We start from the raw sequence: 22,884 nt of genomic DNA, 5'->3' as shown, positions 1-22,884 counted from the left end.
GTTGGGGCAGAAACCTCTTAGCACCATATTATAACTTTTTGTGTGTTTTTTTCGCAAATTAACGCTCTACTTGATCATACTACAGCGTAAACAAAAAAGCATCAAAAGTAGCAGATCCACAAGCTCGAAACGCGACGCTTTGCGCCGCGTTTCGAGCTTGTGGATCTGCTACTTTTGATGCTACAATTGATGCTACTTTCTGCTACTTTTGATGCTACAATTGATGCTACTTTCTGCTACTTTTGATGCTACAATTTGAATCCTGAAAAGTAACAGTTTTGGACATATGAGGTTTCCACCCGACAGCAGGGGCGGACTGGCCATTCGGCCATTTTAAATATTTTCGCTCCCGTTTTAGGATTATTACGGTCACGTCCGGGTCGCGCGGCCCAATTATTAGTTACGTTAATGTTTGGGCTGGGATGCTTTCCAGCAGGGGCCTCAGTGCGGCTGCAGAGTTCATGTGCAGGGCTGGGCTGAAACAGTGAAACCCCCCCCGTTGACAAAACGGCCCGGGGGGTGGTGGGCCGGTTCGGACCAAAATGCCAGGGCTGAATTTTGGTCCCAGTCCGGCCCTGCCCGACAGAGACGATATACTGTACCACACACAATGACCAGCATTAGTTCTATGTTTGTCTACACACTAACCTGTGAAGTATTTGCTGTACTCCTGCTCTATCTTCTGTGCGCCTTCAAACTGTTCCTTGGAATGTTTCTGAGATACTTTATCCCGTAGATACACCGGATCCTTCTGTTCCCTACGGCAACACACAGGGGAGGGAAGTGTCAAGTGGTGTTAGAAACAAACAAACCCGTATACAGCCTGATTTCACTGGTGCCCAAAACTTTTAGCTCGAGACCCAAAAGAGAAGTCTTTATGTCTCCCCCACTAGTGAAAATTGCCCATTCACAGAAAGTCTGCGACAGAACCTGCCGTTGCCGTTCCAACAAGCTAAACTCTAAAAGCTCTAAATTCCAGAATTTATAATGGAAAATAATCATCAACACTTCCCATTAGACGATTTGAATCCCGATACTAGGTTCACAATACGATTGTACACAATTTTTTGAACACAAAATTAGTTTCCAGATTATTTCTCTTACACAAATCCAGTATTTCCTTCTCTTTATTATTTTTCTAACACATTCGGTGCCAGAGTTCTATTAAAATCTCACCGTTTGTAACGCTACGCTGTTTACAGCTGCAGACTCCACGACGAGCACCCGATTGTAAACAATATATGCGTGCACGATGGTGGATGGTCCTGGCTAACGCGTGGAACAATAACATCTCTCACGCGAGTCACCATGGCGTTGTGATCTCGGATCGAAAATGACTTTCCCGACTGTAAAAAGTTAAGGAAATATAGAGTTCTTTCGCAAGGAGATAGAATGGGAGCGGACGGGAGCCAGGTTTTTTGGCACGGTGATCCATCTGTCCCTTCCTTCTCAGAGTCACCGTGGGTGATTCCAGAGCTGCGCTACCCCCCCTTGTGAAAAAAAAAAAAAGATTTCACGGAGAAAAAATTAAATTCCGGGAATTCCCGGTTTTGGCACCCAATATGTTATCAATACTGTGTTTTCTCTACTCTGTGTGGAGTTTGCATGTTCTCCCCGTGTCTCCTAGGGTAGTTAATACCCTCACAAAAACATGTAGTAATCCTGGTCACTATACTGCCTCCCCCTGGTCAGCCGGGGCGCCTAATGGAGGGGAAGGGAACTGGTTGGAATAACGTGTTCCTTCCACGCGCTACGTCCAACCAGGGAAACTCCCCCCTGTCAGGTGCAGTGGCGTAACGGAGGGGCAGCAAGTGATGCGGTGCGGGGGGTCCACCAGCAGGGGGGTCCCCCGCCTGCGCTGATACAAATATTTTTACAGCAAAAAAAAAGAAAAAAGTTGATTTATATTGGTCAAATAGAACCGAATTAGACCCGAATTAGACCGAATTACACCCAAATTAGACCCCGCACGCGCGCAGGGTTCTGCGTTACGCCACTGGTCAGGTGACAAGAAGGTCAGTTGGCTCTCATGCATTGAAGGAGGCATGAGCTCGGCCCTGGCCTCCCTAGGCTGGTGGGGGGAGTGTAGTGCCCAGGATCACTTAGCAAATTGGCACCGGGTGAAAAAAAGGGTTACAAAATCGAGGGATAAAAATGATTTAAAAAAAATAAAAAATACTGTGTTTTCTCTTATCCTGTTTTCAATACAGTAGAAAATGACTAATTCTCGTACAAAGATCCTGTATATTCTTCTTTTTTTCCTGCTGTTTGCATCGCGATAAAATTTGTATTAAATCAATTTAAATTGTCACCAGTTTGAATACATGCCTACTTCCCATTGTTACATTAAGGTCATTTAGCAGAGTTCCCATTGTCTGTCATACTGTATTCTGTTTATACAGGCTTTGAGCCGAGGGCCAGAGATAGGCTAGAGAAGAGTAGCCTAATCAGTTTAAATATGACAATGTTTCGCTGTCTACTGTGCCACTTTCTGCGAGCGACAAATTCGGTCATAAAAAGCTGCTGGTGGGAACAGTTCTGCACATAATTATCTCCGGTGCGTTACTGACTGAGGGGCGGGGCCCGTTCCAACTGAAACGGGTGAAACATACCTAAGGCCGCTACCTGTCCTGGGTTACACTTCATATGTCCTAATGTTCATATGATACGTTGCGTTTTCCTTTAACCCATTAAGACCTGAAGCCGATTCTACAAATGTCTTCTAAATCCTAACAGTTTTCTGAAAACGTATGTCTCTATATCAGTGGTGCTCAAACTTTTTCATGTCAAGGACCCCCAAAATGATAAGTATTTGGCCGCCGACCCCCATCTCAAAATATCTTGCTCCAGGAACCCCCAGAAGCAGAGATTGGAGTTAAAAATGTTCGCTTTAAAAGAATATATGTATTAAAAGATTTGCACACATTTTCATTTTTTTTTTTAAATAGCAGATCTACAAGCTCATAGTGCGGCACTCGGTGCCGCGCTATGAGCTTGTATATCTGCTATTTTTGAATAGCCAAAGTGTCAAATAATGCTTTTTAGCTCAAATCTAAAAATGACACACAGATGCGTTCCAGGTCTTAACACATTCCATGCCAGAGTTTAATCTCATAATGTACTCACCAGTGCCAGCGTTTTATTGTTGTTTTTTTCATGTCGCCACAGACCTCGCTAAATAAGTTAAAAGTGCGCGTTCATTTGGTTCTAAACACACAGCGGATCTGTGAGAAACGGCCAGCGAAAATAGTTTCCAAATCCGAGCCGCCATCTTGAAGATACAGCGGATCAACGCTAAACAGTGATCAGCGAGGAGAAAAACAACAACCGAGAAAATCGAGTTTTAAACAGGATCCCAGACAGGAAGCGGATACGATCGAAAAAAACGGAACCCGAATAATTCTGTTTCCGACCGGAAACCGGAAACGGAAATGGAAACGGCGGTTCGCGTAGATCTACGCGATTGGCACGCTGCGGCTTTAAATAGGTTCGCGTAGATCTACACGATTGGCATTCAATGTGTTAATGGGTCAATTAGTCAACCGTCTGTATATACATATGGATGCTCAGAAACACACAAGGGCTGTTAACTCATTCAGTGCCTGACTTATTTCTGGCAGTTTGGCTCTGAATGCCAGAGCCAAAAATTCATTGTAAAAAAAAAGTGCTTAGGAAGCGAGATACAGCCTTTTTCAGTAAGATGTTAAACAAGAAGTGAATGGAGCAGCAAATCTTCAAATCATGATATCTTGGGTTCTTTCTTTTTTTGTTTTCTTTTTTTTTAGATTTTTTTCCCCATGACGTCAGCGACGTCATTGGCACCCTGGGCTTATAAAAACGTGACGTCGGTGACGTCAATGGCACTGAATGAGTTAAAATAAATGTGTTTAGAGGTTTTAGGAAGGTTATTATTTTGCTGGCAGGAGGAAGGCTGGCAGGATAAAAGTAAGCTGTACACACAGTTCTATTGTCTCATTATGGGCTTTGTGCAGTTAATTTTGAAGTGCACTTGGATAGGAGATATGCATTAATTGAAGGTCTCCCCCGGGGAAAAGTACAGACAAAAAAGTGCTGGCTGCTCACAATCCAAACACGTTTTGAACTCTTGCAAAATTGCAAATTAATTCTTTATATTTCTGTGCAAGCAGTAGAAGGGTTGGTGCTACAGATGCTCCAATGTGTTTTCTCTAACAGCATATGGATTTACGTGTTGTTTTGCAGTCGAGCTAAAAATTCTGGTGATGGATAGCAATTTTTTAAAGTTATCAAAACTAAATGTAAGAGCTCAGTCGGGACAATGGTCAACCACACTTACATTTCTTACTTCACTTCCTGAAACTTCAACTAATTTAGACCAGGGGTTCCCAAAGTTGGGGAGACTGACGGTGGGGTCGCAAATTTATTTTGGGTCATAAAAAAAAAAAAAAAAAAAAAAAAAAATTCAACTAAATGGATGAAATACAATCTAAAAATGATTACAAATAGTACATTTTACCATTTTAATACATTACAAATGCGCACCAAACGTGCAAGTTTATGTGCATAAATGACCTCCAGGTTTAGGTGGGGTCGCGAGTCAATTTCGGCATTATTTTGGGGTCACAGGCTGAAAAGTTTGGGAACCCATGGTTTAGACCATAGTTCATGACAATAAACGTATATTTAAAAATATCTTTCAGAATTTCCATTTATTTTCTTTCTGTTAGGTTGATAAATGTTTAATTTACATGAACATAACTTATAATGACTAACCTAGGAATATCCAGGAATGTGTCCACGTAACTTAATGAGGCACTTGTGTAAGCACAATCAATACTCTTGAGGTAATGTGGTGTTCATCATTAAAGCCATTACACTGCATTTACTGTACAGCTGTTATGGAAAATGTTGCACTGTTGGCTTTGCGATGTCGAATGCTGCATAGCCTGAATAGCTAAATACTGTAACTCAAGAAGATGGGATGTACAGTACGCACTTACAACACCCACAATAACTTATGAAAGGCCTGAAGGGAAGCAGCTCTCTGTTCTTCTGGTTCTGTCTGTTTTCTTTTTTTCCCCCCACCTAGGCGGCCCTAATACACCGTTGTATAAAACTGTTACTTTTCAGGATAAAAAAATAAAAATAAAGGAAAAGTAGCAGATCTACAAGCTCAAAACACGTTGCGATATCTCATGATATTATCAAGTAGGGCGTTCATTTACGAAAAAACACAAAAAGTTGAGTGGAGATAAGGTTTCTACCTGACAGCAACGATATAATAAGCAGACATGGCAACACTGATTGGGCTCACGATGGGTTACAGAGTGAGAGTATTTTATCCTTCTGTATCATCCGTCACACACACACACACACACACACACGGGATGTCCCTGTACCAGGACATCCCCACAAACTATTTATTCTATTTATTTATATCCCTTACCGTACCCTTAGGCACTGGCTTCACCAGTCAAGCATTCTGCACAGCTGTGTGTGTGTGTGTGTGTGTGTGTGTGTGTGTGTGTGTGTGTGTGTGTGTGTGTTGTGCGCGTAGGTGCGTGTACTTATATTGCTGTACTTATGAGGGCCAAATGTCCCCACAAGCATATAGTCTAGGACCTGGCTAAGATATGTATGCACTTAATTTAGGAGAGATTATCTCAACTGTTCTTGGCTAATATGACCCCAAGGAACAACTTAGGAACTATGAGAAATTCTCTATCCGGGGCGAAATACTCGGAAATGACCACGCCCCTTTTAAAATGACCGCTACTTCAAAGATGGCTCTATCTTCTAAACCGTTTGAGCTACAGATTTTCTGAGGTGCTCAAAATGTTCACAATACTCATGTTTAGTGAAAATAGATAAGTGTAAAATGTCAAATTTTATATTTGATTACAGAACAGCTAAAACAAACGGCTAAAAACGGTCAACTTATTACAGTCCAGGGCCATAAGAATATATTTGCGTGAATCATTCTAAAAGCACCAAATGTGTCCCAGATATAACCCAGGGCATGCTCTGATGATGTAGCAAGGGTGCCCGAGCCAGCAACCTTCGGGATCATCATAGTGGCCAAATCCAATATGGCCGCCACCTGAAAAAGGTTTTGGCTATGTTTGAACCAGATGAGCTTCAAATGCAAACGTGGTGTCTAAATCATGTTTTTTGACCATTAGAAACATGTTGGAATGCTTATCTTCATGATTTAATTTATCTAGAGGACTCTAATGTGCATATCACATATATGGCCACTATGTTATGAAACAACCAATGTATCTTACAGATGTAATTGTATTGAAACAATACAATGATTTAGAGTAGAACTCATTCCTAATTATACAGCTACAGCTAGTACAGTATGTGCAACAATGCACAGCATAAATGTAATCCTATCATAGGATGTATAGAATTTGAATAATCTCTATTATTGTACATTGTACATAATTGTCTTGGTGTTACAACAGCAACAGAACTGATACATACATTCAGCATGTCAAAAGGCCATTACATCCCAGATTTCAATATGTTGGGCTGGTATTGGGACTCCATGACTAAGACTTGGGAACCTTACTGGACCCATCTTGCAGATGCCAGTAAAGCTTGCACCATCCTCCTCCACCGTGGCTTCAAAAGTCATGTAGTGGACATAAAGCAAATTATGCAAATCTGGAGTCTGTTGCACCTCGATATAGAAGTTGTATGATTAGAACAAAAAAAAATCTAATTTAAGCATAATATTGTTAAAATTCGATACACCTTTGACTAGTATGATATTATTCAATTTATACTGAGCATTGCTCTGCATATACTGTACTGGCTGTTGCTGTATAATTTGGGTTCAACTCATATTCTATTGTTTCAACATCTGTACACAGGTTGTTTCTTTTCTTCAGTTTGATCTTAACTCATTCCAACAACTCTACACTCAAATCTGGATGAAACTTTATGTTGTATAACATTTTTGATATAGGCCATATTTGTAATAAGCAAATCAGATTGTCTAGATGGCTTCAATCATAATATGAGCATTCTAATTTGGTTTTAATGCTCAAAACGTATGAAATAGAAAGTTTCCAAAAATGAAGAAGATTAAAGGAAGTAAAACTAATTGTCAGATAGTCGCCATCTTTGAAATATGCAAACACCCAGTCATAAAGATAAGCATTCCAACATGTTTCTAATTGTCAAAAAACATGATTTAGACACCAAGTTTGCATTCATAGCTCATCTGGTTCAAAAGTTATAGAAAAACCTTTTTCAGGTGGCGGCCATATTGGATTTGGCCACTATGATGACCTGTAGGGTTGCCGGCACGGGTTTCCCAAACATGAGTATTCTGAACATTTTCAGCACCTCAGAAAATCTGTAGCTCCAACGGTTTAGAAGATAGAGCCATGTTGGAAGTGTGGTCATTTTAAAAAGGGCGTGGTTTTTTTTCTGGTATTTCGCCCCGGATAGAGAATTTCTCATAGTTCCTAAGTTGTTCCCTGGGGTCATATTAGCTAAAAACAGTTGAGATATTCTCTCCTAAATTAAGTGCATACATATCTTAGCCAGGTCCTCTACTAATAGTAGAATTTGAGAATTAGACAATGCGAGGACCATTTTCCTGGTCCTCACTAGAGAAATGGTTGTTTTATGGTTAAAGCAGGTCTTCTACATACGTGCAATAGGCTTACAATTGGTAAAAGGTTCAGATTGGAGTGTGTGTGTGTGTGTGTGTGTGTGTGTGTGTGTGTGTGTGTGTGTGTGTCAGAGGTCGCGTTAGTCCGATAATTGCCGGTTTTGACCGATTTTGTATGACAAAGACCGGAAAAAATAAACCTCTCCGGACATCCTGACCGGTTGACAATGACACGGCACGTTCATTAATTTTCACCGCAAATCAGGCACATTTCAAATCCTCTGCTTTGCAAGCTCTCTCTCTCTCTCTCTCTCTCTCGCTCTTGCTCTTGCTCTCTCTTAACAGCGTGTGTGTGTTTCTACAGAGAGAGCGAGAGATAGAACGAAAGAGTGTGTCACACGCTGTTAATTTACACCTATTTCCTGTTAACAATAACCAGTGTAAAATGTGCTCTATTGGGAAGTAAATGGGAGACACTTTATTGTGAAGGTACAACCGGAAAAAGAGAGTAGTTGTTGCTGCTGCGTAGTGTCGCAGTCGCAATATATTTTAACTCTGTGGTCAGACAGAGACCGCGGTCCGGCTATATTAGATAAAGTTGTGTGACAGTCAGTCACGCATAAGTTGTATCATTACGAGTTAGAATATGTCACAGACACTAGGCTACTACAAGGGCACTTATGAGTAAAGTTGGCAAGTTGCTCTACTACAGTTTAACATGATGAAACATCCAACACAGATGCGTAAATACTCTTCACAACAGCTATAGGCTACTGCAACTATGGCATCCAGGTGAAACACGACGTTAATCATAAAGGTGGACCTATTTTTAACTCTATGAGGGGGACACGTTAAAACGTTACCACTTTGAACTGAATAGCTCTATGAGGAGACGACAAGATTCTCACAACTCATCAACTTTCCCACGGCTGTCCCAACTAGAGGCACGGACAGCATCCACTGCCTAACTATCTCCTGTGAGTGAGTAGTGGTCTATAATTTATTGCCCTAACAGGTCAGCTGTCAGCTGATTAGAAAATGCGTTCAAAGTCTGCAATTGATTATTGAGAAACCATTACGCACGCAGTGACGCAGCATGCGCAAATGGTAATTAATGTAATTGTGCCAGATGACCCTGCTGCTATATAAAATTTGTATATTATTATTACTCGTTCATCATGGTTCATGTTCAAATAGCTCAATCCAAAATATAATGCTGTAGGCTGTATTTACGCATCTGCTTGCAATTAATGCATAAACATAATTATGACCGGTATTTTTATCAGATGTCCGATAAATTTGAAATCATTCCGGACATTAGGACCGGCAGATTAAAATCCTAGCGCGACCCCTGGTGTGTGTGTGTGTGCGTGTGCTTGAGTGAGTGTGTGTGTGTGTAGTAACCTTTTTTCACTGACGAAAACTAAACAAAAACTAAATAAAAACGAACCTACTAAAACTATGACTAAATATACTGCCAATTTTGTCAACAAACTAAATCTACAGTAGAATACAGTAGAACTAAGATGATTCCTTTTATGCTTTGTTGCACCTAAGTGTTGTACTCCAAAAATAACCAATCTACAAGCTCACAACGCGTCGCAGACCAACTAAAACTAGACCAAAAATAAAAACATTTCAGATGACTAAAATGTGACTAAAATGGAATTTTATTCAAAAAGACTATGACTAAAAACTAAATCAAAATTTTACTGTCGAAAATGAACAGCGACTGCTACTTACTTGATTTGCTTGGCGTTCTTATAGCGGATGAAGACGACTATGGGGTAGATGTGAACGGCGTGGAGGCGTTCGATGGCGTGGGGAGCGATGTCCAGCAGACAGTGACAGTCCTGCAGTGCCACACAGCAAGGGGGACAAACAAACAGCATTGGACAACAAGGATGTGTCGGATGCAGGGGGACATTTCTTTATGACGGGCCGACGCCAGATTCCGCGCCCACTTGGAAAATCTTTGAAAAATATTATTTTTTTGGCCCACTCAACTGAGCACTTAACAAGGCAGAGTTTATTTTCGGATCCTTTTAATGATCAATCAATCGATTGTGTTTTAAAGGAGAAAAATACCTTTTTAAAAAAAAAATATATATATCGTCTCCATCAGGTGGAAACCTCATGTCCAAAACTGTTACTTTTCAGGATTCAAATTCAAAAACGATAAAAGTAGCAGATCTACAAGATCAAAACGCGTCATTTCACGCTGCGTTTCGAGCTTGTGTATCTCTGCTACTTTTGATGCTTTTTGTGACTCTGTATAGCATGATCAGCTACTGTAGGACGTTAATTCGCGAAAAAACGCAAAAAGTTAGAATGTGGAGATAAGAGGTTTCTGCCCGACAGCAACGATATATTAATATTATCATTAAAATCTCAGTGTTTTGGCCATTTTTTGGGGGGGCCCAGTTAGAACCCCCTCACGGTCCACAAGTTGGGAATTACTGGCTTAAGCCTCTACAATAGCAATACCTTACCTTGGAGGACATTCACAAGCCACTTAATCCTGCCAGGTCAAATATCGTTGCTGTCGGGCAGAAACCCCTTCATCTCCATATTCTAACTTTTCGTAAATTAATGCCCTACTTGAACGTACTTCAGCGTCACACAAAAGTAGCAAAGGTAGTAGATCGGTCTGCTACTTTTGCCGTTTTTGAATTTGAATCCTGAAAAGTAACAGTTTTGGACATAATGAGGTTTCCACCCGACAGAGACGATATTATAATTGGACAAGGAGAAGGAAACGACACAGTACCTTCTCCGTTATTTCCTTGATGGAGGCGACAGTTGTCACGTCAAAATGGCCGCTCCTGCGCTTGTAGTCGATGAAGAGGCAGTCTTTGACGCCTCGCTCGATGGCTTGCTGAGATGCCTTCATCACCTCTGTGGATCCCAAACAGACAGTTAAACCAGGGCTCTTCAACAGGGATCTTGTATGGATCCATGGCACAAAATATTCTCAGATGGAGGTCTGCTGACAAATGCATATTAATTTAGAGTAACGCATTTAAAGTAACAGATCTGCAAGCTCGAAACGTGGTCGAAACGCGTTTGTGTAGTTACCTTGCCATGATGTAACTCCAAAGGTGGACAAGAAATAAAAAAATATTGCTCCATTGATTAGAATTTGATAATTCAAAATATGCTCCTCATTGACTTGCATTGTATTGTAAAACAGCTCTCAAAGTCACTCTTTTAGCACAAACGAACACAAACAAAGCTGATTCAGACGATATAGAACATCACCAAACCCAATACTGTTTTTTTTTTAATACAAATGTTAACTTCCTGTTGATTTTGCAATTTTTATTAACACATTCGCTACCAGGGATTTTCTAAAACGGGCTGTAGCTTCTGCCAGCATTTTTAAGCATTCTGACTAATCTTTCAAGAACCACATAATATTTATCTCCAGTATGATCGATCCCCTGATGGTTGCTAACCACGGAGGGTTTCACTGCGCTTAACACATCAGGTGCCAGCATTTTTTCATAACAACTTACGTTGGGTGCCAGCATTCTCCCCATTGACTGCGCTTTGCTGTTTAAAGCTCTAGACTCCACGAGGAGCAAATCCATGTAAAAAAAAACATCCATTCATGTTGCGCGATGACCCTGGCTACAGCCTGGAACGATAACATTTCACTCGCGAGTTACAATGGGGGGGGATCGCGCATCGCGCATGACCGGTTTTCCCCACCGGAAACAGATTCGGAGATATAGGTGTTTTAAAGAAGGAAATAGACAGGAAGTGGATGGCAGCCATGTTTTTTTTTTCCGGTGATCTATCTGGCCTATCCTTCTCAAGATCACAAAGGGTACTCCCAGAGCTGCTCTAGCCCCGCCCGTGTGGAGAAAAACGAAAAAAACAAAAAGACATATTTCACGGTCTGGACCGTGTTCGGCACCGGACCGCTACTCTGCGCAAACACGGTTCAGACCGTGTTTGGCACCCGATGTGTTAAAAAAAAATTCATTGCGACCTCCCCTTCGCCTGTTATACCCAGTTGAAAATAGCATGTTTTGCCAAAAATACATAGTAAAACACAGGAGCCAAGATACAGAATATTTCCCAAATACTTTAACCAAGAAGTGAATGGAGCGGTAAATCTTTGGATCGCGTTATCTCCTGGTTCTGTGTGTTTTTTCTTTTTTTTTTTAATGATGATCTCCGTCAATGGCCGGGAATGTGTTAAGAAGAAAACCCGGACTATATTCGCGGATCCGGATCCAAATCCAAATCTTCAAATAGTAAAATCAGCAGGAAGTTAACATTTTTATTTAAAAAAAAACAGTACTGGGTTTGGTTTTGTTCTAAATTGTCTGAATCACCTTTGTTTAAGTTTGTTTAGGGGATAAAAGAGTGACTTTGAGAGCTGTTTCACCGTAAAATGTAAGTCAATGAGGAGCATATTTTTTATCATCAATTTCTAATCAATGGAGCAATATTTCTTGTCCACCTTTGAAGTTACATCATGGCAAGGTAACTACACAACCCAAACCTCTACCAAAGTGGTCTTGCCCTTTAACTAGAGTATCTCCGCCAGGCCAGGTTGTCTAGCCAGGGTCCGCAAACTTTGGAAGGCAGTCATAGCCACTTGGAATGGGAAAGAATCTTACATTTTCAAAGAATGTCAACACATTTTCTTAAAGAAGAATCTGAAAATGTCAATGACAGTTCATAAAACCCAAAGTTAATGTTATTAATACGTTAAACGTTAAGTCGAATCGAATCGTGGATTAGGCGTATTGTGACACCCCTACTATTTCTGCATTGTGGTATTGCTACTTTCACTCTGAGTACTTCTTCCAGCACTCTCTGCGTGTTGTTATATGGCTGAACTCACCCAGTACACATCTGCAGAATTTGCCGGGGGACTCTTTGACCAGCATGTCTTTGACAGGGTCAGTGAGTGGGCCAAGGATCAGCACGGGCCGCGGAGAGGCACACTCCACCTTCTGGACGCGCTGGTACGCTAGGCTCACACAGTCTGGCGCACACACGCACACACCCCGGGAAAAACATACATTTATGCATAGTACAAAGCAGTAGTTCTCAAACTTTTTCGTGCCAAGGACCCCAAATTGATATATATTTGGTCGCGGACCCCAAATCTGAAAATGTTTTGTGCCAGGGACCCCCAGAAGAAAAAAAACTACAAATTTATTTTACTTTTTTCCCCCCAAAAAAATGAAAAAAGCAGACTTACAACGATTCTTTAGCCCCATGGTCACTGAACTAAATATTGGACCAGATCGCCACACAATCTTCCCAACATTCTTACACTAAAATGGCTTTTCTTCAGAGACACATCAGGAGTAAATCTACTTTATTATTGGCCTTTCTCTGTCCCAGCAACACACGCTCGCGGGATCTAGCACCAGTCAACATAGGACGTTCGCAAGATCTGCCGTCAGACGTCGGTACCCACTTAGGAGACCGTTTGTATGCCATTTGTGCACCATTTCGCCTCTATAGTGGCTACAATCTTTCTATATCCACCATTTTTGGCTGTGGTGGTCCTCCTCCTTACCGTCTAGGAAGGGGATGGAGTCGGTGCTGATGGCGTCCAGGGCCACCGTCTCCTTGCTGTCTTTGGAGCTGCTGCGTTTGTGCTTCTGTCTCCTCCTGAAGAAGGAGCGGCGGGCTGCGGCCGACACCGTCTTACCTGCGTGCACCGAGGGAACCCAATGACAATCCCCATGTCACCATTAATTGTGGCAATCAACAAGTAGGAAAGCACGCACATTACATTTAAAAAAAAACGTAAAGGCCAAGAACGCTTTGGTAGAGGTTTGGGTTGTGTAATTACCTTTCCATGATGTAACTCCAAAGGTGGACAAGAAATCTAAAATAATTGCTCCATTGATTAGAAACGATCATTCTATTTCATTGCAATTTTCATTAGGGAACCCGGACGGGATCCAGGGATCCGGATCTTCAAATAGTAAGGTCAACAGGAAGTTTACATATAATGTTCTATATTGTCTGAATCAGCTTTGTTTGTGTTTATGTGCTAAAAGAGCGACTTTGAGAGCTGTTTCAGCGTACAATGCCAAGTCAATGAGGAGCATATTTTGAATGATCAATTTCTAATCAATGGAGCAAACATTTTAGATTTCTTGCACACCTTTGGAGTTAAATCTCTACCAAAGAGTCCGCACACTGGAATATGCTCCAAAAAGGTACACTAAATGGTTTATCAGCGCCGTTAGCGTGATGTTTGGAGCCTAGTGGCTCTACCTCAGACCAGCTGGGGCGTCATTTATTGGGGTCTCAGGGGTTGGGGCACTTGCCACCCCTTAGTGCAGTGGTTCCCAAACTTTTTATCTCAAGACCCAAAAGAGAAATTAGATGTTTGCCCGGGACTAAAACTAGAGAAAATAGAAGATCTAAAATGACAGAGCTTGTAAATCTGCTCTTTTCACTACTTCTTAAACGTTTTGTACCCTCTGTTTGGGAAACAGTACCCTAGAGTTCACATTTAACCTTAAAATGTGTTCTTTTATGCTTATGTTTCCCGCAACTCTGAATCATTTTTTGCAGATTAATCAGATTTCAGATCCGACCATCTCAGTCCATGCCATCAGGGCCGGTGCTAGGCAATTTGGCGCCCTAGGCAATATATATATTTTTTTTTTTCTGAAATTACGCCTCTTCCTCAGACCACAAGGCTCCAAAGTCGAAACGTCACGCTAACGGTGCTGATAAAGCGGACATAATGAGGTTTCCATCCGACAGAGACGATATTGTCCAGTGTGCGGGCTCTATTCTTTCACAATTATTGAGGCCAAAATAATATGTTGATAAACGATAATAACGTCTGATCTTACCGGAACCGCCATCTTCCTTCATCTCCGTCACGCTGTGTCTGCGGTAGAACTCCTGGTCCATCCTGAATCGCCAAATAGACACACGCACACACACACACCCACGTATTACTATAATTGTGGGGACATCAAAAATTTTGGGCATTTTTCGGAGCACGACATTGGCAGGTCTGTTTTCGCCAAATATTTGGACCTGCCCAGAGTAGGGACGCTAGGGCACAAGTGGTTAAGGGTTTAATATCAGTGTAAAAGAAAGCCATTCACAAAATCGGAATCTAAATGACTATTTAAAGCACTGGTTCTCAAAGTGGGGTCCGGAGACCCTCAGGGATCCTTGACAGAAACAATGTACCTTTTGTTGCTTTTGGTGTTGCTGAGGATATTGTATTTTATGTATCTTGATGATTAATTGAGCACATAGGACCACGATGGAAACAAGCCCCCCCCCCCCCCCCCCCCCCCCCCCGGGGGCTACCACGCTTTTTCCCAAATGTGTTAATAAAGTATTCTATCAATTGGTCAAAATCTAAGCACGTTCAACATCAATAAACACATGGTATGGCTGCAACTACAGGGGATAGTATGGTGCAACGATCTGTGTGCGTGTGTGTGCGTACTCTCAACTCACATGTACTTGCTGGGGATCTGGCCTCTCTGGATCTGCTGGGCATTCTCATCCAGCTGCCAGGCCATCCATGTGCCGAAGCAGCCCCTGAGCACAGAGCACCTTTTTATAGTCAACTCACACGCGCCTGAGTTTGTATATTCGTGCAGGAGCACAAAGAGAGACTCATGAACGTGTGCGAAACGTGTGCCATATTCAACTGCGGATAACAACACAACGGACGATCGCGGTTACAATGTTTTCGTTCCGGTGGAAAGGGAAGAGACTCGTCTCCCCACGGAGACATCGTTTGTTTACATCCGGGTTGAAAAAAAAAGAACGGTGGATTGTCAAAAAGACTCAAAATAAGGTAAAACCGCTGGCAGTGGCGGATGAATTAATTAATTAATACCTGGTAGTGAATGTGTTAATATAGTATTAAAATAGAATACCACCGTGGTGGGTTTATTCATTCATTTGTTTTGTATAATTCCTATTGTCACAAAATGGAAGTAAAGTTTCACTATATTGCAATATATCCAGTGTCCACGCTAAAATACACTTGACCTTGATTTAAATGCATGTCCTTTGATTCTGGCAATCTCCAAAGTAGCATCAAATGAATGGACAACCCCAACTTAGTTCGAGAAAACGCCTTAAAGGTTTTGATACAGCATTTAGTTACACAATTATATGGGTTTGACATTTAGACCTAGTGGACTGGCGGCCATCTTGGACTTGACCTCTCAAATCTGACTTTCTTCCTAATCTGAAAATTAATTTTATTGTATTTACTAACTATGCTGAAAGTTTCACGTTTCTTACAAAAAGTGCACAATTGTATTACTAATCCGCTGCACTATAAATACAAATTTGATGTCAACATTAACACCATAATTAAGTCCAAATGACAAAAATAAAGAAATTAATGAAAATTTCTAAAAGTGTACAAACCTTGGCAGAGACTCGTCCACGTAGAGGATGTCATCCTTCTTAAAGCTGAGGTCTCCCTCCGTCTCGCCCACCCGCTCGTAAAGTGCTCTGCATGGAGGAACAATTTATTATTAACTAGAAAAAGTTGCTCCTCGGGGCACAGGTCTCTGTCAGGTTAGGTAGGTTATTGTGGGCCAAAAAAGGTCCTCATAATATGGGGTTGTGACTCGTGGTATAAAAAAGTTAGAGAACCCCTGCTACAGAGATAATGTGTACCGATTTGCGTGATGTTTGGACAAAATCTGTAGGAGTAATATAAAGAAATGTGTATTGCAAAAATCGGCTTCCCCGTTGCGCTATAATATGGCAATGTGAAAAGGGTGGCCAGAGAGGACACAGTAGAAGGTAGAAGGTAACAGTACCTGATATAAAAGCCGTCTCCCGGCGTGCTGTTGAGCACGTTGAAGTCATCGGGGCGATGCTGCACCCTGAGTGTAACCGTCTCCGATGGCTTCAGCATCTCCACGTAAACTTCCTCCGCCGTCTTATTCTTCATATTCACTGAGTTATACTGAAAGAGGGGGGTGAGTACTTTAATGCCAATAAATCAGTGGGGTCCCCCAGGCCCAGGTTTGCTCGAGGGGGTTCCAGGGGGTCCCCAGCAAAAGCATAAAAATCAGTTGAACCACACCTATACAAATTGACTTATATAGAATATATATATATATAGAATCAACAATAATACACGATCGTTGCTGCCTGTCAGGCAGGAACCTTTTTTTTCTCCATATTTCAACTTTTGTATGTTTTGTTGTAAATGAATGCCCTACTTCATCACACAAGAGTGTCACACAAAAGTAGTGAAAATAGGCGATCTACAAGCTCACGTCGCCTCGGCTATTTTCATTATTTTAAATCCTATGCAAAATAATAACAAAAAAAAATGTGTTTTTTTGGACATTGTCTCTGTCGGGTGGAAACCTCATGTCTAAAACTGTTACTTTACAGTATTCAAATTCAAAAGTAGCAGATCTACAAGCTCAAAACGTGTCGCTTCGAGCAGCGTTTCGAGCTTGTAGATCTGCTACTTCTGATGCTTTTGTGTGACGCAACACAAAAAGTTAAAATATGGAAATAAGAGGTTTCTGTCCGACAGCGACGTTGTGCTATGGTGTTTGATACTGGTACTAGTGTGCTTTCTGTGCTAGTGTGAGCAAAGTGTGTGTCACACTACAGTACCTCCAGGATGAGGTCCCCGGGCAGCAGGCCATCGGGGCCCCTGGCAGGGCTGTCCTCCTCCAGGCCGTCGATGTAGACGCCGCGCAGGTTCCCTCCGCACAGCGTGACTCCCACCTCCACCCCGGGGCGACGCACCGTCACCAGCCGAGGCTCACCCACCTTCATGCCGCCCTCAGAGGGCACCCTGCGTGGGGGGGGGGGGTCATTATACTCACAATTATTTGAGATAATCATTTAGAACAATTATTCTTTAGCATAATCGTTAAGATTCGTTTCCATTCACCTGCATGAATTAATTTGCTGAAAAATAGCCTTTTTCTCCCCATTATGCCAATTCATTCCTCCCCACACACTGGGGTTGTCACTGCGTTTTGTCTGTGTTGACACTGCTGTGTTGTCACTGCTGTTGTATCCTACTGACTCACCTGCCAGTGAGGAGCCCCCACCGGCCTTCGCCCTACTCCTCCCGCCCAACACTCCCGGCTGACAGGTGCCGCCCCCCCCAGCCCGGCTTCCGTCCCCCGAACACGGGGCCAATTGTGTTTGTGCCACCCGAGTGTCTCATGTCATTTATAGCTATTTTTGACAATGTTTTGAAAATACAAAATTGATCCTGTTTTTGGCCAACGATGACAAAGAGGACTGGTGGAATCACACTATGGAATGGCGCACAAATGGAACAGGTCCATTTGGTTCCATTTGTGTGCTCTCAGAGTTATTGGGGGTTGTGTGTGTGTGTTTTACCTAATAAAGCTATGTGGGCTGGTGGTGGGGGTGGTCTGCTTGGAGGAGGGGGTGAGGGTGCCCTCGTCCTGTTCGCTGAGCGTGTCGATGGCGATGGAGTGATTGTCGTCACCACCGCCGACGGGGGACTGGGTGCTGATGGGCTCCAGACGAGAGCTGCAACACACAGTTCCACACAAAAACAACAGCGTTGGAACAAGTACTCAGCAAAAACTTCTTATCTTCATATTCTAACCTTTGGTGATTTTCCATAAATGAATGCCCTACTTGATCAAACTGGAGGAGGAGACGATTTGATCCAGTAAAAAAACGATTGAAATCCATGGATATCCGTTATGGTTTCATTTTCCCCGCAAAACTGAGTTTGTGAATTGATGGACACTCTAGACTAGAGCACGCTGAGCAGTAATATATGAACTGCCATTTGTGTATATGTAGGGGAAAAAAGGGAGGAATATTTGTACAAATAACTTTGTCAAATTGAGAATCAATAAAGATATGTAAAAAGGGTAGACTGCAAGGTCGAAACGTTGTTTGTTTGACTGCTGTTTATTAACGCTTTGGAGAATTTAGAGTGAGTTGGAGCCATTCCTTAATTATTTTTTTTACCCATTTGGTTCCATTTGTGCACTCTTGGGTCTTTGGACCCCCCTCAAGGAACCCTTTGGGTCCCTAGACCCCACTTTGAGAACTATCGATCTAATCTAATCTCGGTGTAGTCCTTGATGATTCTAGAGAATCGGATTATTTACATCTCAGGAGTTCTGGCTTTGAAGTCCTTCCACTGATACTCCGGAGACAGAGGCTTGGTGGGTTTATGTAACCACAGATTCAACTCAACTCAACTCGAAGGACAGTCTTGAGGTAGAAACATCCTCACTCTCTGAACAAGTTTAGTCTATAATAATGTTGAAGATCAGAAGCAAGCAGTCAAATAACCAGAAAAAGAAACGGACACGTTTCAACACGTCAGCCTTCCTCAAGCTTGTAGATTGGCTATTTGAACTATTTGAAAATGTTTTTTAAATAGTTTAAAAAATGGCAAATGGCGGTCCCTGGAACAAAATATTTGGAGATGGGGTCCGTGCCCAAATACATATAATTTTGGGGGTCCTTGACATGAAAAAGTTTGAAAACCACTGATTATAGCAACCTAAGTTTTCAGAAAACTGTTAGGATTTTGAAGACACAGGTTAACACATTCCATGCCAGAGTTTAATCTCATAATGTACTCACCAGTGCCAGCGTTTTATTGTTGTTTTTTTGTTTTTTTCATGTCGCCACAGACCTCGCTAAATAAGTTAAAAGTGCGCGTTCATTTGGTTCTAAACACACAGCGGATCTGTGAGAAACGGCCAGCGAAAATAGTTTCCAAATGCGAGCCGCCATCTTGAAGATACAGTGGATCAACGCTAAACAGTGATCAGCGAGGAGAAAAACAACAACCGAGAAAATCGAGTTTTAAACAGGGTCCCAGACAGGAAGCGGATACGATCGAAAAAACCGGAACCCGAATAATTCTGTTTCCGACCGGAAACCGGAAACGGAAATGGATCAAAAAAATTCGGAAAGTGCACCTGGGGCAATTTCAATGGGAATCGGCGGTTCGCGTAGATCTACGCGACTGGCACGCTGCGGCTTTAAATAGGTTCGCGTAGATCTACGCGACTGGCATTCAATGTGTTAAAGGGATAGTTCACCCAAAACATTTCTTTTTTTCTATCAATTAGTCACCCCATGGAGACTTGGATTCATGGATAGGTAACTCTCCCCATTACCTGGAGCGTGAGTGGTTCCCCAGCTGGTACATGTGAGGGTTGTACTGAGCCGTGATGGTGATGGTGTCACACTGCTGCCCAACGATCAGCCTCGCCTGCTGCTCCGTGGCGTTACGCAAGTTGATGCCGTTATACTGGAAAAGGAGAAAAGTGACCATGATGTTGCTGTCGGGCAGAAACCTCCCATCTCCATGTTTTAACTTTGTGTTTTTATTTGGTAAATTTACACCCAACTTGATCATACTACAGCGTCACACAAAAGCATCAAAAGTGGCAGATCCACAAGCTCGGGGAACCAGGTCAGAGGATGTTAACTAGTTACTTTGAAACGTAACCCAACACTGGTGAGCACAAAATGACGAAGATAAGGTTGAACATGGGTGATGTGCTCCTTTAACTCTTTGACTGCGGACGACGCGATAACGCGTCAAGTGCTACTTTGTCCAGTTGGCCGTCGACGCGCTCGACGCGCTGGACGCGCGTTCATTGTTTAATCTCTGATTGCGCTATGCTGCTTAATATTCAATGTTATTCTCAAGTTCCACTTACTTCACGGACATCTGCATCCGGTTTCATGACCTGGATTCCGTTTCCGGTTTTTGATTCTTTTCCCCAGTCATTTTCGTCCAAAATAGGTAAATAAACGGTCTTTCACACGGTATGACGGACAAACGGACAGTTTCTCTTCTATAATCTATGGTCTGGGTGACGATCAGTCATCGCCCTCGTATATCACAACGTAATTTTCGCCGATCAAAACAATGGGGGGGACGTCACATCCGTTTTCATGTTTTTCCTTGTCTAATCTATGAAGAAGGGTGAGAGAGACCCAACGACATGATCAAAGCTGTCATGTGCTGCGCTCTAGTGGCGAATTTGTGCTGGGTCTTTACATTATGTGTCCTTAAATTATTTTCATGAGAAAAATTCAAAATATAAAAATAAAAAAACACGAAAATTGCTGGCACTGGGGGAGTACTTTATGAAAATACTCTGGCAGTCAAAGAGTTAAGAAAGACATTCTTTTGGCAGATTTCACTTTTAATCTTGTTTTCACAGGAGGAAGGTGCTTATAGGATTCACTCCAAGTTCCTCAGACTGAGTTTGTTCCATTCGTTCCCCAAACAAATGGAACAAACTCCAGGACTCTCTGAAACTGGATGGATTGATCTCTATAGAGATATTTAGGGTACTACTTGAGGATGCATTACATATAACAGGGATGTCAAACATACGGCCCGCGGGCCGGATCAGGCCCGCTAACTAGTTTAATCCGGCCCGCGAGATGATTTTGCCAAAAAAAAAAAAAAAAAAGTTTTTTTTTTTTTTTTTTTTTTTTTTGCCAAACATCTTTTAATAGTTTTTTGGCCAAGTCTACACCTGCAACCACACGTAACTTCCACTTTCCTCTTCTTCTTCCTCGTCTTTGTATTGATATTGTTTGTGTTGGAGCGCCTCAGTGCGGCTGCAGAGTTCATGTGCAACCTCTTCCAGAGAGAGATAGAGACACTAGAAACTCTGCTGGAGACACAAAACAAACTGTGTAGACTTGGCCCTTTGAAATAAAATGTATTTTGGCACAAAAAAAAAAAAAAAAAAATCTTAACGGTTATCGATTAACTCTATAACTGCCAAAGACGTTTATAAACGTCTTTGGGCCTTCAGCTATTGCCTGCCAAAGACGTTTAAAAACGTCTTTAAAAAAAAAAAAAAAAAAAAAAAAATTCTAAAAAGATTCTCTAATTATTTAAGATTGACACCTTTTCGATATTCCAAACGAATAAGGAGATAACAATTCCCAAAGATTTGCTGCTCCATCCACTTCAATGTTAAAATTGAAACGGACAAACAATTCACAATGTTTTTTGGTTTGAAACTACTGGTTTTGAGCTATTTTCAAACATCAAACAACACATGACAACAAGGTCAAATTGACCTCGTTGACATTTGTGAAACCACACCTGAATCTCATCTGTGATTAGACATTTTCTGGGGATCAATCATACTGGAGAAAAATATTCTGTGGCTATGCGAAAAGGTACCAAAATCGGTCAAAACCCTGGCAGAGGCTACAGACTTTTTGAAAAAACTCTGGCAGGGTAAGAGTTAATTAATCGGTAAGGCCTAACGGTAAACGGTTAATAAAATGTCTCCATTTGGCCATCCCTATTTGTGAAGTTTACATTTTCAGAATGTGCTTGTACTAACTAAGACTAAGTTAAGTAAACAAAGAAAACTATCTGAAGTTGTTGTTATTGTTATTATTAGTTATTATGCCATGATTTTACCGGTCCGGTTCCGGCCCTCTGGCCCTCTGGCCCTCCTCCATGTGGCCCCTGAGCTAAAATGAGTTTGACATCCCTGACATATAAGGACTGCACCTGCTTTGCATAGTCCTTATTTATCTGCATTGTGATGTTTTTAATGTTGTTAATTATATTGCATTTTATTTAAATTTATATCGTTTTTTTGTATATCGTCGCAGTCGGACAGAAACCAGCTATCTCCATTTTTCAACAAAAATGTAAAACAGTTAATGGGTTTTAAAAATATTTAACCAATGAAAAGTATTAAAAAGCGCTTTTGACTAAACCTCCTAACTCCATTGGATCCTCAAAACTGTCGGTCAAACCACCTAACTCCAACTTGTGTTAGTTTTCCATCATTGATTAGAAAAAAAAAAACCTATCTCCACATTAATGGTCAAAAACCTCCTAACTCCACTTGAGCTGTATTTGGGTAAAGTGATGATAATATAAGGACACATTCAAGTATCTGACAATGTATAAAGTCACCATACCAGTATTGTGCTGTTCTAAAAACATATTTTTTCTTCTTTCATTTCCTGAAAACTTAATATTTTGGTTTCTGCCCGACAGCAGAGATATGCTGTGGTCATGTTGTACTCAGGGTGTCCTTGGAAAAGAGAGCTTGCTATCAGCGGTCTTCCCTAAATAAATAAAGGTCAAACAAATAAAATGCATTGTGAGCTTGTAGATCTGCTTTTTTCAACAGATTTTTATACATTTGAAAACTTGTGAAATGGGACATACTGCATAATGAGTACTTTCTACTTTTGGTACTTTAAGTACATTTTGATACCAATAATTTTAATTCTGGACTTTTACCTGT

The 22,884-nt window shown here is 41.6% G+C and overlaps 1 protein-coding gene across 1 annotated transcript in view; it reads right to left on the bottom strand.

Moving 5' to 3' along the window:
• dlg5a (discs, large homolog 5a) overlaps positions 1–22,884 on the bottom strand; it is a 131,554-nt gene that overhangs the window by 1,894 nt on the left and 106,776 nt on the right. Inside the window, exons 27-38 of the mRNA XM_080450030.1 lie at positions 19,753–19,886; positions 17,975–18,130; positions 17,231–17,414; positions 16,414–16,562; positions 16,013–16,099; positions 15,083–15,166; positions 14,458–14,519; positions 13,158–13,292; positions 12,471–12,614; positions 10,380–10,507; positions 9,353–9,462; positions 649–758 (exon numbers count right to left, since the gene is read on the bottom strand). Coding sequence (XP_080306156.1) covers positions 649–758; positions 9,353–9,462; positions 10,380–10,507; positions 12,471–12,614; positions 13,158–13,292; positions 14,458–14,519; positions 15,083–15,166; positions 16,013–16,099; positions 16,414–16,562; positions 17,231–17,414; positions 17,975–18,130; positions 19,753–19,886 — 1,483 coding nt within the window. The remainder of the gene's footprint in view (positions 1–648; positions 759–9,352; positions 9,463–10,379; positions 10,508–12,470; positions 12,615–13,157; positions 13,293–14,457; positions 14,520–15,082; positions 15,167–16,012; positions 16,100–16,413; positions 16,563–17,230; positions 17,415–17,974; positions 18,131–19,752; positions 19,887–22,884) is intronic.

The sequence above is a fragment of the Gymnoscopelus braueri genome (assembly GCF_963280865.1).
Source record: "Gymnoscopelus braueri genome assembly, chromosome: 14".
Lineage (NCBI taxonomy): Eukaryota > Metazoa > Chordata > Actinopteri > Myctophiformes > Myctophidae > Gymnoscopelus > Gymnoscopelus braueri.
Note: the sequence above shows the minus strand (reverse complement) of the source record. Positions and strands in the feature narration are given on the sequence as shown.